At 37.2% G+C, this 15,325-nt stretch overlaps 1 protein-coding gene across 2 annotated transcripts; it reads right to left on the bottom strand.

Moving 5' to 3' along the window:
- Positions 1-714: 714 nt before the first annotated feature.
- LOC127773611 (uncharacterized) lies at positions 715-12,327 on the bottom strand. 2 transcript variants are annotated; one of them, XM_052299741.1, is made up of 25 exons: positions 11,972-12,327; positions 10,340-10,420; positions 9,723-9,822; positions 9,550-9,634; positions 9,415-9,464; positions 9,266-9,331; positions 8,221-8,300; positions 7,931-7,996; positions 7,075-7,174; positions 6,924-7,001; positions 6,703-6,770; positions 6,562-6,630; positions 6,373-6,450; positions 6,186-6,281; positions 5,305-5,375; positions 4,226-4,303; positions 4,022-4,127; positions 3,356-3,460; positions 2,997-3,208; positions 2,777-2,891; positions 2,549-2,680; positions 2,365-2,472; positions 2,172-2,281; positions 1,973-2,068; positions 715-1,784 (listed from the first exon to the last, which is right to left on the bottom strand). In XM_052299741.1, exons 1-25 carry the CDS (start codon positions 12,041-12,043, stop codon positions 1,319-1,321), a joined length of 2,688 nt encoding a protein of 895 aa, XP_052155701.1. In that variant the 5' UTR covers positions 12,044-12,327; the 3' UTR covers positions 715-1,318. The 2 variants fall into 2 exon arrangements, with proteins under 2 accessions (XP_052155701.1, XP_052155702.1); XM_052299742.1 differs by lacking the exons at positions 9,550-9,634; positions 9,723-9,822; positions 10,340-10,420; positions 11,972-12,327 and having other exon boundaries at positions 9,262-9,331.
- Between the last annotated feature and the right edge of the window lie 2,998 nt (positions 12,328-15,325).

Genomic DNA, 15,325 nt, shown 5'->3' with positions numbered 1-15,325 from the left:
TCATTAACATACGGCCTGTTCACTTTCATGTAAAAAAAACCTTACCAAAATGCGGGAGTACCTATACATTTTTCGAAAGATTTTTATGATCGTATCACACAGATTTTTAATCTTTGAATTAAAATCCGATAAACATAGTAAAAGGCAAAAAGCAACTAAGAAACACCATAATGGACACTAAATTACCATATCTTCAAGAAAAAAACCAAATCCAATATAAATTTTAAAACTTACATGCGAAGATTCAAAAATTACACTGTAACTTACAAAAGTTACAATGTAAGTTTCATAAATTACACTGTAACTTACAAGAAAATACATTGTAAATTTAAGTGAGAAAATCGAGTGAGAGATAAGAAAAAATCTTTCGAGTGAGATATAGCAAAATCGATTTGGCATTGCCAAAATTTTGGCAACTTACCAAAATTTTGGCAGGCTTTCTTATATAGTTACCAAAATTTAGCAGCAAACTAAATAAAACCACTTTTTTAAGTAAATTTACCAAAATTTGGTAAGGTTAAAAATGGCATCAAAGTGAACAGGCCCATAGGTAAAACCTTCCTACAAGTTTGACGACCGAGTGCAATTTGCTCTGTTTTTCCCCTAAATACGTAGACGTATCTGCTGGAAACCAATGGACAATGGTGCAAGAAGCAGCAGCTTCATCTTAAAGTGATCTCAAATCAGCAATGGGGAATTCACAGTGGACAAATATTTGCCATCAAAATCGTATGAATTTCATATGTTCCAAGCTGTTTCCATCAAAATCATGTGAAATGTATGCATTCCAAACAGCCCGACAATGGTCCACATTAGTATATACAGGATACCAAGAATTTGTTACCGTGTAAGTGGGGGTTTTTGGGTAAGATACTTCAAGCTGTTGTAAAATGGTTCTGTTACATGAGTGACAGCTTAGTGGATCATCCCATAGGCTGATTAAAAATAAGAGATGTAAATAGTCCAATCGAAGGGCACATTCTATGCCCGTGAGAGAGCTCACATTGATCTTTAGGCGAAAGCTAAAACAGCAAGACCCTCTCCTTTTTGTCTATAGTGCAGCACCAAATGGCATGTTGGTTCTCAGCTTGGTATTCTTCTCTTTGAGTGTCAATTTACATGTTCAGCTGAGCCGAAATCGCGGTTGAGATATACAACTTTGACCAAAACTATCTCACCTCCGACCATGCTTGCTGGCTCGAGGGTCAGAATGCTATGGATTCAACGACCTTCTTCGGAGCCAAATGTGAAGCAATTCCTTTTCGTCGCAAGGAAAAGCAATCGACTTGAAGCCAATAGAGGAAAGAAATATTTATTGTCATCTCACTGAATAAGGCTCTGAATCAGTTGCTTTTGATGTATTTACAGTCATCTCGGAAGGCGAGTTCCCTGCATCTTTGGTACAGTCATCTCCATTTTGATGAGTGGAATCCAAGCTTCCTGGGTCATGTTGTAGATTCTGAGAAGAATCTGGGCCTTCCTCCCCTACATCACCATTGCCTTCAGAAGTTTTCGTGCTTGAGGAAGGTGGATGGGGACCCTGTTTATCTGCCGAATTCGAGCGTCTGCCTGCCACACTAGCCGCAGCGACAATCTTTGAGCAGATAAATCTGGGTTCCATCTTTGGTTTTTTGGGAGACCTCCCATCAGCTTGTTTGTCATCCACTGGATTACGCTTTATGACTAAGGCCTCATCATCCTCATCAGCTTTAACAGCCCTTTTGGGAGGTGGGTTGTAACCCTCATCATCGTCGTCATAATCCACAAGCCCACCAGATTTAGACCTGAAAAAACAAAAGATCTGCTAAACACTGGAACTGAAGTATGTTTTAGAGTCCAGAAATTGCATAATGTGCGCACAGAATGTAAAACGTAACAAGTTATTATGAATATAAAGAAGAAGCCAGTAAATAAATCTTCAATATGAGTTGGCAGGAAGTTATCGCAAGTTATAGAAGATGAGATAATGTACCTTGCAGGGATATGACGGATGTCACTTCCCTTGGGTAACTTATCCAAAGATTCCTTCTGTGCACATGATGTCTGTTTATCAGAATCTTCCTCATCACTAAGGTATTAAAATAAAAAATTCCATGTCAGTTAAGGACGCCATCTATGAACTCAATTGGACTCTTTAACACAAACAAGCAGCAAAACTGAAGTGGACAAACCTGCCCTTGTTGAAATAGTCCTCCTCTTCTTTGTCGAGACCTCTTTCTTCTGGCTTCTTTCTCATGTCAACTAGACTAATACTTTGTGTTGTTTCACCACTCTCCATTAACTAGCAAGAAGACATGGAGAAACATTCAAATGAGGCAACAGTAACAACAGGATGCAAGAATACACAGAACTCTAAGTTTCAACCTGTTGATACTTGAGTTTAAAGGCCTGAATGCTCCCTAGTTTTTCGAACCTCACAAGTTGGTCCCAAAAGGATTTGGTAACATGTATCACAAGTGAATTGAGATTTTCCTGTACAAATAATGCATCAACTGACAGCACATTATGTAGCATTATAACAATTGGCAAATAACTCCCGCTAGGTTACCTTTCGTATGTATTCCAACAGTTCAAGGACCACAGAATGTAGCATGTTGTACCTATCCCCATTTTCAACAAATACCTCGATAATTGGTTTCAATGAGTTGAACTTGATAACATGGCTAAGAAGAAGTTCATCCTGCAGAGCACATACAACACTTTATCTCGAGTTCCCCAATGATGTCAATGAACCTACAATTAGAATTCAAACTGGGAAAAAAAGTAAATGTCATACATTTCTAGCAATAACAGTCCTCATGAATCGGACGGCTGCCACGACCAAAACCTTCTCTCTCCTATGGGTTAAAGTAAGGATTTTCTCCACGGAATTGCTTCTTAAAAAGTTGACCCTACAAGATTAAACCTGCCTTTTAGCAAAACAGCAAGACATGAGATGTCCAAAGGAAATATTGAATTAAGAAAAAGGAAAGGGAAGCATTTGCATTGAGTATTACTTGATCTTGTAGGGGTGATGAACTACACAAAAGCATAAAAGCTCGCAGATGTTAGACAGTATTTCAGTCTTCACAGAATGGTTTTCAACTCTTGTACCAACACCAACTGGACTAGATGTTGATTGGGTAATGTCCATAGGGGAGGAAGCCAATGCTATTACATCAATCAACTTATCAAGATGCTTTTCATGAAAAACATCAATAGCTCCTCTCTGCGACAGAAAGAGATAACAAAATTTCCATAGTAACTCAATACAAATTACACGTTAACAGTCATGCTTCAATATTTTGAAGTGAGCAGAAAATCATGTTGGTTCAAAAATATCAAAAGTTTCACAATTTAGGCTAGTTCATCTTACATAGTTTGTAGGCATATTTGTAGCAAATTCATCCATCAGAATCTTCAAAATTTCCAGAAATTGACAGTGCATTCCCTCACCAAAGTCAGTTACCATGCCTTGAACCTGAAATTTCAGTAATAGCGAGCAGTATTTGTAAATACGCTAGATGAGGCACAAACAGCAGATTTGAAGCTTAGCAAAAATGTATTCCAACATTCCTGGACATAACAGAGAAATGGAGGCACCTGAGAAAAATACCTCAATCACTAGTAACTTAATGGTTCAACTACAAATAAATGATAGGTCCTCAGATTATAAAATAACCATCGCTACCATTTGCACACAGAACTTTCCCAAGATTTCTGAGTTCATTAATCAGCTGTACATCACATTGTCAACGGTCAAGCATGCAGCTGTTGGTAGTGTCGACAACAAACAGGAAAGAGAAGCATTTGCATAGATTTGAAGATTAAAAAATGAGAAGAGACATGATTCGAACTCCAAAGGCTCCACAACAAATCCAGGAGTCGCAAAGTGCAGAGAATATAGCTAAAATAGCAGAAGGTACAAAAGTTGCAGAACATGAAGGCCATTAAGAAATGTAATTCACTGCTTGGACCATGTATAGGACAGGGGAACATAAATCCAAAACCAGGACCCAGAAAAGGGGTGCAACTTACTTACCAGAAGACCAAGAAGTGAATTTCCTTCTTGAGAATTTTCTTGACGAGCAATATATGATCTCAGTAAGTTAGGATCTTGATTAAGAAAATATACAAGGATGTCTGTCCTGCATTTGCCAAAAAAGAAACAGTGTGATTAGAAATAGTATATGCAAGGAAAAGTCAAAAATATAATTTGCTCATTGCTCTAGATTGCATAAGTTACCCAGCTGAGACGAGCACTTTATCCTGACTCTGCAACACATCAGACATGATGTCAAACACACCTTCACTAGCAAGATCCCTGAACAGGGAAAAGAAATTATTAACCTGCTAGAATTGTCTCTCCAATTATCCAATTTACAAAACTGCACTTAAATGCAATTTATTTGAACAGTTGGTTGCATTATTAATACAGGTATATCTGCATAGCACGAAAAAAGACAGGGTAACAATCATGATTCATAGTGGTGAACAATGTCCTTATAAACACAAGGAGACTGCGCTTAAGCAAATTTGCATTGTAGAAGACAGAGAACATGATTCATAGAATCATAGTGTTGGCTTGTCATGATGTGAATGAGGGTGCACAACACACATAGGCCACAGGAGTAACATGACAAATGGAAGGGGTTTTCCCTGAAACTTATGGAAGTTTATCATATCCCATTTCCCATGTGATTTGCCAATGAAAGTGAAACAAAAAAAAATGAAGCTGTTTACTTTTCTCTATCTTCTGAATAAGCTAGGAACATACTTCAAACTAAAATGAGCTGGATTTACATTACTTTTTGTAGAGTATAGATATATCTAAAATAATTGTCTAATTTTATCTATCCTCCTTCTATCTTATGAATAAATGTGTGCATTATATTTGTTGCCAGTAATTGCCTCGTATTTGAAGAAATATGTTTTCTCATCAAAATTAAATATATGGTTCCATTGTACACATAAGCAAACTGAAATAATAAGAAAAATAGATGAAATACTAAACCAGGTACATCATCCTGTTCTGGGGCCATAACCTATCATCATCATGTTTGTTTGGGCATCACACATACAACTTCATTACTCCCTCCATCCCAGAATAAGTTAATCTAGTACATGATGTGGCACATCCTAGTACTACGAATCTGGACAGGAGTGTCCAGATTAATTTATTCTGGGACGGAGTAAGTACTAAATTAATTTATTCTGTATGTACTAGATTAATTTATTCTGTACTAGAATAATTTATCCTATACTAGATTAATTTATTCTGGGACGGAGGAAGTACTAAAGAGAGAAGGTTCTCAAAACACCAACCTAGATAGACGTAATTGCTGAACAGCCTGCAAACTTTTAGTAAGAGTACAAAACTCAAGCAAAAACAGGACCTGAAAAAACAAAATGTTGTCAATCCAAACAGCATACACAAGAATAATCTCCCCAGCTCCCACCCCCAAACACAACACACAATCAGTAACATTATATCAATGTTAAAGAACTGTGTGAAATGACATACTCCCTCCATCCCAAAACATAACAACTTTTGCATGGATGGGACATATCCTAGTACTATGAAGATTCATAGTATTAGGATATGTCATATGTCTCATCCACCCAAAAATTGTTATAGTACTAGGATGTCCCATCCACGCAAAAGTTGTTATATTTTGGGATGGGGGGAGTAGAAGGCAACAATGTGCATAATACAGAAGTACAAACTACAAAATATCAAGAAAATTGATGTCTCCAAAAACTCACAGCCCACATCATATAAGCACTCAAATGATGAAGCAAATGTTCAGCATGCATAAGATATTTTGGCTCAACTGCAAAAGAAGCATCCCAATAGTACAAGATGATCCAATAAAACACTTTGACCAGTAACTGGCTTCAGTAAAGCCAACACAGTATCTAGTTCACACAAACTCAACCTTGGTTTGTCTTGTTCCCTCCAAGCGCGCACAAAATCACAACTCACAGAACACCATGAAAACACTTTAATTCATGAAAGAAACTAGCAAGTATTGACCCTTCTTTTTCTTTTCCAGCAGCTCAGCGATTGGAAGGGGTAGTTCTGTTGAAGATTTGACAGAACATACTATAACCTTACTAAGATTATGACTAGAAAGAAAATTTCCCAGGTTCTCATAGGGAAGGGTGTGTCTAAATATGTTAGAAAAAAAAACCAACAGTCTCACCAGTTCGCGTTTTGATTCAGCAGAAATATTCGAAGATCTCATCTTAGCAAACAGTTCTTTTACAAAAGAAGCATCGTCCTTGAGTAAACAAACAACCTACAGGAGAATCACATAATCTGAAATAGTGAAATTACAGAAGAAAGTTGATTCAAAACATGTACAAAATCTATAGTGTTGAAATACTAACAGCAGCATTGTTCGCATGAATGATTGCAGCAATGCTTGCCATGGTAGAATCATCAAGTACTCTTGGTAATATAACATCCTGTAAATACCAAGCAATCCAGACCAAAACAGTCAAGCACAAAAATGGCAACAGAATCAAAACTACTAAAAACTCCATGTAGCAAGGGGGCAGAGAACAGAGGGCACTGACCTTTATATAGCCTATTCTGTATGTTTGATGAATCTTTGAAACCACAGAAGCATTTTTAATGGGTATAGCCTATGCAAAAGAAATCTTGACATGAAAATCGCTCCATCTTAACCAGGATATGATGCACAAAACTCGGTTTACCTCCTTGAAAACTACATGCTCCTTCAGGAAAGTGCGATGATTTTGCACAGTGCGAGCCTCTGGATCATCTGCTCAGATCAGATCACTGTATCCCATTAGTAACAAACAGCGTATGCAATTATACAGGTATGTTACTATGTAGAATTTCCCGTTAAAATGACAAAGCAAGACTTTATCATTACTGATGTAGACACTTATAGAGGTCAAGGGTAATTGCTTACATTCAAGTGCGCCTATTATCTCAAGAATAAAATCATCAGAGAAAATCTTGTCATATATCGCAGAACTGTTCAACAATACTGCAGAAGGACAAACAAAATAAGCAGCAATCAAACATAACCTATGACAAAGCTTAAATTGCCATGTACTTACTGATTCCCTTTACTAATCTAAAGATCATGTGGAGTGCATCCATGTTTCCTGAACTCTCACACGTTCTAAAAAGATTCACTAGCTGGGGGAAGAAATCATGCTGCAACATATTGGGGAAAATTGAAAAGTTTAGAGCATCATAATACTCATATAAATATCCATCAATGTTCTAGATTTCAAAACTTCACAGTTCACCCTATGTAAGAATATACCAAAGTTGACAAAACGGTGTGTGGTTTGTTTTATCTGCAAACGAATTTTTATAGCGCTTATCAACTGTTCAAGCAAAAACGAACCAGAACCAAGTGCGACAAACCAGTGACCTGAAGCTTATCTTGCAAAATCATCTACTGCAACCAAGCATGCTCTTGTGATTAAATTACTGACTTAGAGCACCTACAACACCCACAGTCCAACAAGATATTACATTGGTTTAACAGCAGATCCAAATTTGTGGAGCAATGAAGCTCATAACTGAGGGCCAGTGTGTGGTTGTTATCCTATGCTGTGGAATCTAGTCAATTACTTGGATCTTCACTATTTTATTAGATAATACAATTATGGCATAATAAAATAGGATTATTTCCAACTAGAAAAATATAAGTTATACCAAAAATCCGCTGCAATGCCAAATGGAGCCTAGGCATCAATTGTGAAATGAAATAAAGAAAATGAATAGAGGCATCTTCCTATGCCTAACAGCATGGAGCTGGGGAATGGCCTATTGTCCAAAAATAAATGGGCAGCCTGCACTAGTTTAGCCTTAACGTTTGTAACACTCATGTACACTTTTATGCCTGCAGGAAGAGGCAAGCTACATGACCAACATGTTGACATAGAATAGTTCATGACTTACATATTGTAATATTAACTCTGCAACAGAAACACGCATCCGCTCTGTCATGCTGCACTCCAATATAGTCTGCATATTTGGTCAACAGCATTTCAACATCAATATGTTAGTATAATTCAATAGGAAACGTGTGTATCTGCTTCCAGGCATATTGACCAAATTAACTCAGGTCTCTAATACCCTACATATAATGTTTCTAATGTGGCAACCAAAAATATGCATCAAAAATCAGATGATGAGAGCGGTATATAAGTAAATGGCACTGGAAAGAAAATAAAGGTAGCCCACCACACCTTTAAGATGGAAGAAAGACTGGACAAATCAAGAGGGGGAAGTTTCTTTAATTCTCTGCTGGTAGAACTTAAGGACTCATCTGCGGGTAAAGAAACAAGTCACTATCACATTTTTAGCAAAACCATACACAGCAGACAGCTACAAGAATAAGGCAATAAGAAATGGTACACTCAAATTACATTACATTGTATAAATATAAGAATTCAATTTTCTGAACCTTAAATACTTTATTTAGGTATCCTTTCAAAAAAAATACTTTATTTAGGTATCAGGTGGCAGGAGATTAATAAGAACCTTCAGCATTGCCTCTCAGGCATGGTACCAATTAGCAGTCGTTGCGGCCGTTATTGCGGTAGCAGCCTACTGCCACTACGAGCCCGCAATTCAAATAGCGGTGTAGGGCGTCAGGCTGCAGCATGCACCAACGTGGTCTGAAGACAGGCTACACTAGAAGAGAACAAATATGCCACTGCTAGCTTGTTGTATGTGTGAGTTTCCTCCTGTGCAATGACCAGCAGCTGAAATATACTGGTATGTTACATGTGTAGCTATGTTTATGTGCTATATTGCCTTTCAGTTCTAAATTTGGTTGATGTCCTCCATTTAGTGAACTTCCAGAACATATCATATTGTACTAAAAGTTACCATGTCTGCATGATTAGATTAACTTAAAATTGTGAGTACTTTTTAATTCCACTATAGAAATATAGCGTCTGCAATCCGCTATGTCAATACCAATCTGCTATTTAGTACCTAGCTCTCACGTGAGCAAATAGATAAAATCGGAACATAACATTTCATGTCCGAACCTGACAGCATATGTGATGAGATCAAACAAGCCCATCAAATAGTTTACTCAAGAATTAAACCGAGTTATTGGGATTTTAAAGTTGAAATGGGGAAAAATTAAATCCTAGCCATGCAAAAGAGAGATCATACAATCAACCTTCAAATGTTGCACAACCCTCCGTGACATAACTCTCAAGAGGGCACATCATGCATATGTACACAGTTCCATGAAGAAGGGAATGTGTAGTTACCTACCATGAAAAGGTGGATTTCTAGAGGCTTCTAAAGATTCAAATGCTGCGGGTGGAGCGGCTTCTTGAACTGTAGGATATAGAAAAAGTAAATGCTGTAAAAAGCAACTCACAAGAATAACAGGCTAAAACTACACAGGTTAGAAAAAATACCATCAAGGACATTAAATTGTAAATTTCGTTGTATGGTACACACACTCTCCCTGCATAAAACCATCAGAATTTAAGCAGACATGAATAAGACACTTGAAATATGATAGTAAAACAATCCATTTATAGTTGAATCACCATATGTATGAACATCCAGCAGCTTCTTGAAAACTCAATGCTAACTCTAGTGCCTTTTCAGGATCCCTCCATGAGATGATTGTTTCTTCCAACAAAAATGGTAAAGATAGTACATTAAGACTTAGGAGAATGAGTATGGCCAATCTTAAAAGAAGGACATTGCACCACTTCACCTTCTTGTTTCCTGTATATATCATCAGATGTAATGTGATGAAGCAGTAGCGTGTCACTATCCTCTTCATCCACAACAGTCAGAGCAATTTCTCTTGATCCCTAAGTCAAATAAAGGTTGAAAAGGTGAACCTTAAATGGCAAGTCCGAGATTAAGACTGAAAATTTAACTGCAATCTTGGTGCCACACTCTACGAGTAGTTCAGCCATTCTAACACGCTGCTTCCTGTGTTACTTTTATCTGTGATAAGAATATTCTCTCTGTTTTGTTCTTAAATGCGAACATGAAGATCAGTGTTTCCATAAAAACAGATTATCCAATTTCATGAGAAGCATTTTGAAAAAGCACACTCATGTGTAACAGTATAAGCTTAAATGCCAAAAATATATTGTCCCACAAATAACTGGAAACATAATTAACTTCAACATATTAATGATGAAAACAGCACGATCGATATTCAATAAAAACTTTATACAAATTTGTAAATATCAGTCCAATAGAGAAACTAAGATTTGAAGATAAAAAGAGGGTATCATCAGAGAAACCATATTTAGTGAAAATCACTGCAGCATATGAAAGGATATAAGGTTTCAACTCAATATTCAGACAAAATTATACCTCAATGTAGTCGATGGTTACATGCCCTGTTCCCTGATCATCCCACTTCCCATCATCAGTCAATCGGTACACTTTGACTCGCTGGAACATTTTTCTTCAAATGTTAATAGTAGTGCTTATGCTGTATATCACAAAATAAAAATACACACAGAAAAGGTACAATTCTTGGAATTGATTTTGTGGCATGGGCCTTGTATCATTGGCTTGTTCACAAGTATCTCTGTATGGTGTAATTGACAACATTAAATAGATTAACAGTTACAAGCAAAGCATCTTTTCGGGCTATTGTCTGGAAAGATGGCATGGTGTAATAATATTATTTTTAAGTCTTTTGGATCTTAACCAAGAATTACCTCCCTGTTAACCGAAATATGATAAGCTGATATCTTAATATAGACGTAAGATAGCATAATAGATAAACATTGCTTCAGCAAGTTTTTAGTTTAAGATCATACAGTAGGACAGTAAACAAATAACTGAGATAGTCTTCCTGAAGTAGGATGGACCAAAAAATCCTTATTCTAAATGGCTACTGGTAAAACATAACATAATATAGCATATAATTACAAAAAACTGGAATTCCATGCAATATAGGCAAGTTATACATGGTATGGTCTAAACATCAATTAGCTCAAGGCATTTTGTTATAGGACGGAGTAATGAATGTACACATGCCATTTTGTTACTATCAAGTAACTATCCAAGATCTAATAAGAGGAAACCAAATTTTTTTACTAACATTTCCTATGGGGTTTGTGTAAATCATTTGTCAGGGAATAGTGAAAATTAACTGGCGCTCAAAATGGAACTAAAGGTTTTCTGAGTGAAAACTGAAAACCCAAGTAGTCATGGGATTTGTGTAAATCCTTGTTCGCATAATAGTCAAGAAGTTTTCTGAAGTTCAAACAGGAACTAAAATGTTCTGAGTGAAACGAGAAAATTTATTAACTAAAAGCTGATGACTCCTCTTGAACCCAACCAAAACGTGATACCTTGTTTCTGTTGCATTCTGTCTTATCATGTCAGTTCTGTTCTGTGATTCCGCTTTGACAAAAACAAAGAGCATACTCGATTTCAATAGTTTTATGTCCGCTATCCCGATCTGTTTCTACCCTATGGAGAAAGTAAAGGCCAAAACAGTTCACCAGACCTGCCTTCCACCGTTCTCCACGCAAGTGGAAAAGTGCATCTACATTTATGAGGCGGAGCAGGTGGAAAAGCTCTACTCCCTGTTAGAATGGAGTTGCTAACCGTGATCTACGTGTGATTATTAGAAAGGGATCAGGTGATCGGCACCTGAAATAGTAAGCTCCACAGAACACAACGAGACATTCCCCTCACAATTCAACCAGAAATCACCCCCCCCCCCCCAAAAAAAAAAAAAAACCAATGAATCACACTCTTCCCCAAATCCTGCACATGGTCAGGATATCGAATCAACCACTACCAGAGCGAGCAACCTTGTCGAATTCCCGAAACTCCCAAGCGAAGTTTCCACCAAAGCCGCTAAACGAAAGCCTACATACCGCCGCGAGTGGGATCTACCGGCCCTGCATCGCCCATCATCGGCGAACCTTCTAGAACCTTCTAACAGGGGGGAGAGATATGCGGGGAGGGGAGGTAGAAGCTCACCTGCATGCTGGTCTGCACCGCGTCGTCCGGCCCCGCCTGCTTCCTCCGGGGCCCCTGCTCCTCCTCCCCCATCGTCGCCCGCCCTAGGCCTGCCTCACCGCCGGGGAAGGATGGAAATCGGGGCGGACTCGGGGATCGGGGGGCGGCGGCGGCGAGGGCGAGGGCGAGGGCTAGCAGCGGGAGGAGGAGGAGGGCAGCGGCGAAACCCTACCCGCCATTGACGAGCACGAGCGAGCGAGCGAGCTCTCCTCCCTTCTCCCTCTCTTCTCGCTTCGCGGCTTTCTCCTCTGCGTCTATTTTTTTTTTCTCGTTTGGCCCCCTCGAGTTTTTCTTTTCTTTTCTTTTGTTGTGTGTGTGTGTTTTGTTCGCTTGCGGAATGGGGGGGGGGGGGGGGGGGGAGGGGGAAGGAATTGCGGGGGGTGGGAGAAGGAAAACGATGGACACGGCAGTTTGGATATTTTACGTGGTGTGGTCTTTTTGCTACGCGTACACCATCAAAAGTTCGTCTGGGCCCATTTGTTTGTTTCTCTTTTGAGGGGGTACAATTTAGAACTCACACGAACACACACCACAACACGCGTGTGTGCATCCTAATATATGATAGGGTTGAGATGCACGGAAAACGTATAGTCCCATTGATTGCACATGCGTGTGTGAACCATATTCCCTAGTAGAACCACCTAAACATGATTCATGGGAGCCGGGAAAAACCTCGGTGAGGCAACGTGAAAATGTGGGAGTCAAACTTGCGCCGACCGGTTCGAACCACGGTGAACCAACCAGATGCGCTAGTGCAACTCCTTGGTCTCATTTGTTTATTGATGTTCGAGTTGGAGGGAGATTTTCCGCGCACGCGCAACGAAAAATATCATTAGCATATGATTAATTAAATATTAATGGTTATAAAATTAATAAATTGATTTATCTAAGGTTTAAGTTTAATGCTCTTCAATCAACTTTTCAACCTTCTAATATTTAATCTATTCGCTTGTAATATCCCAACTAATTGTCAAGAGTTCAGTTGTATCCATATGCGCTTTAAAACCTTGGCATACGATGAAGTTCGCCGGCTTGATAACATAGCTATTTTATTTTTATGGTTAGTGTTTTTTATGCATGACTTTTTTTTTTGGACATGTCAACTTGATTTTGTGGTATCAGCATTTTTTATCCTTTGATGAGAGTAATGACTTTTTGTAATTAAATCATGTCGTAGCATTGAGTCTTTCCACAATTAAATGATAGATTTTTATCTATAATGTAAACAGATTGACCGTAATGAAATATGAGCACTCAAGCACCTTTAAGGAAAAAAACAAGGAGTGCGTGAGAATATTTAGGTTGTACTACTCGGTGCATTATAAATCATGCATATCTATCATATTTTTTCCGTATGCGCATAGTAAAATAGTGAGACTTTCAAATTATAAAAAACTATAGAAAAAAGGTTTCTATAATTTTTTTATCTATAGTCGAAATATAAGATATATTGGACTTGTCGAAATAAGAGATTGGACTTCATTTAGATGAGTAATTATCAGTAGAATCATTTGATGTTAGTCAATGAAAGGATATTTGGTTAGAGAGTAGACTTCGTGGGATGCAAAGCTGGTTCCCATTGCAAGATTTCATCTGTAGAATTATTTAGCTGCAGTAAACAAACTGATCTTACTTTTCTCGAAAAGGTAAAGAGAAGTGGATTTCTTTAGTCACTAGCCTATCATAAACAAAAGCATGAACATTAGGTAGAATTCATAGTTGACTAGGCTAATCCTACTTACTAGTCAGCGATCAACCGATCTAGATTTTTATAATACTAATTCTCTTCCCTTTTTCTTACACTAAATCATTTTATGGCGCACTTTATTAATTTGCAAATAAAATTTCATCACCTGAGAGCAAACTAATAATAAATTTGAGAGGTTCCTCTACCCAACCGTTGATTGGGATCCCCGATTTACAAGCCAAAATGTAAACAAAGATTATATTTAGAATCATCCTATTACGAACCATTACTTTCCCTAAGACAATGGTTTCATGTTAGCAACCCACACACCCTATTATATTCTTGCTAGAGAGGATCACGACTGCAATAAATGTCGATGTAATATTTAATGTTGTTTATGGTAAATTGGACAATTAGCTGCTAATAGGTTCAGTTTTGATGTTTAGCAAAATTCTTGTGTGTTAGCACTACAAGTTTAATTGAACATTCGATGTATAATTGCTTTAAAAGTTAACGTAAGTTAGGTATTTACCATATAAAAATAGAGAATACTACCTTCATCCTATAATATAAAAAAATTTAGAGTTGGATATAGTTACTAAGAAAATATATGAAATCAAATAGGGATAAGTTGTGATTCGTAGGGAAGTGGATGTATGTGAGAAAAGTGAATAGCGAGGAGTTGTGATTGGTTGGGAAGACAATATTAGTGAAAAAGTTGTTATATCATGGGATAAATTTTAAGTGCTATAAGTTATTATATTATGGAACGAAGAGAGTAAAGCGTAGTATACATGTTATGCCTTTTCATCCATATTAAATAAACACAGACAAAGTATCCTCCACATTCTCTTAAATTGAAGTTCAAACATACCTAAGAACTATCGTCATATGTGTTATGAAGACACATATTTGTTCATTGAGTATTTTTATTAAAAAATAATGGTATTATGTCCAAATTGCCAAAAACCACGAGGCTTGGCTTGTTGCACGTAACCACGAGTATTATGACCTCATAAAATTACATCATTAACCCATTTTTCTTTCATCTACTACAAGCATAGGAAAAACAGAGTTTTCCAAGGCTGTGTTATGTATAGCACCAGTTGGATTTTTCTAGCACACAAAATGAGAAAAGTCATTAGATATGATTAATCAAGTATTAATGATTAATAAATATATTTGTGTAATTTTTTAAAGAAACTTTTATACATATATATATATTTTAAAAGAGCACCTTTTAGCACTTTAAGTTGTGTGCTAACTAAAAACGAGGAATTTGTAATTTAGAGTTGTAGTTTAGAACATGATGTAATCCATCGTATAAATGTTGTTGCAATATAGTATAAGTTATACTTCTAGCTACTCCCTCCTTTTCTAAATATATAACACCATTGACTTTTTACCGCATGTTTAACGGTTCGTCTTATTAAAAACTTTTGTGAAATATGTAAAACTATATATATACATATAAGTATATCAAATGATAGGAAAATAATTAATAATTACTTAAAATTTTTGAATAAGACGAACGGTCAAACATATTTAAAAAAATCAACAACATCAAATATTTAGAACGGAGGGAGTATTATTTTTTATAATTTGGACAAAATTCGTCAAAACCCACT

Source organism: Oryza glaberrima, chromosome 5, assembly GCF_000147395.1.
Source record: "Oryza glaberrima chromosome 5, OglaRS2, whole genome shotgun sequence".
Lineage (NCBI taxonomy): Eukaryota > Viridiplantae > Streptophyta > Magnoliopsida > Poales > Poaceae > Oryza > Oryza glaberrima.
The sequence above is the reverse complement of the archived record's forward strand: the minus strand, read 5'-3'. Positions and strand labels throughout refer to the sequence as shown.

Excerpts from the sequence above, each read along its gene's own strand:
- LOC127773611 (XM_052299741.1), bottom strand. The coding sequence starts at position 12,043 with ATGGGGGAGGAGGAGCAGGGGCCCCGGAGGAAGCAGGCGGGGCCGGAC. Across the intron at positions 9,465-9,549 it reads GCTGGATGTTCATACATATG|GGAGAGTGTGTGTACCATAC; the intron begins GTGATTCAACTA and ends GGTTTTATGCAG. Across the intron at positions 6,451-6,561 it reads ACAGAATAGGCTATATAAAG|GATGTTATATTACCAAGAGT; the intron begins GTCAGTGCCCTC and ends TGGTATTTACAG.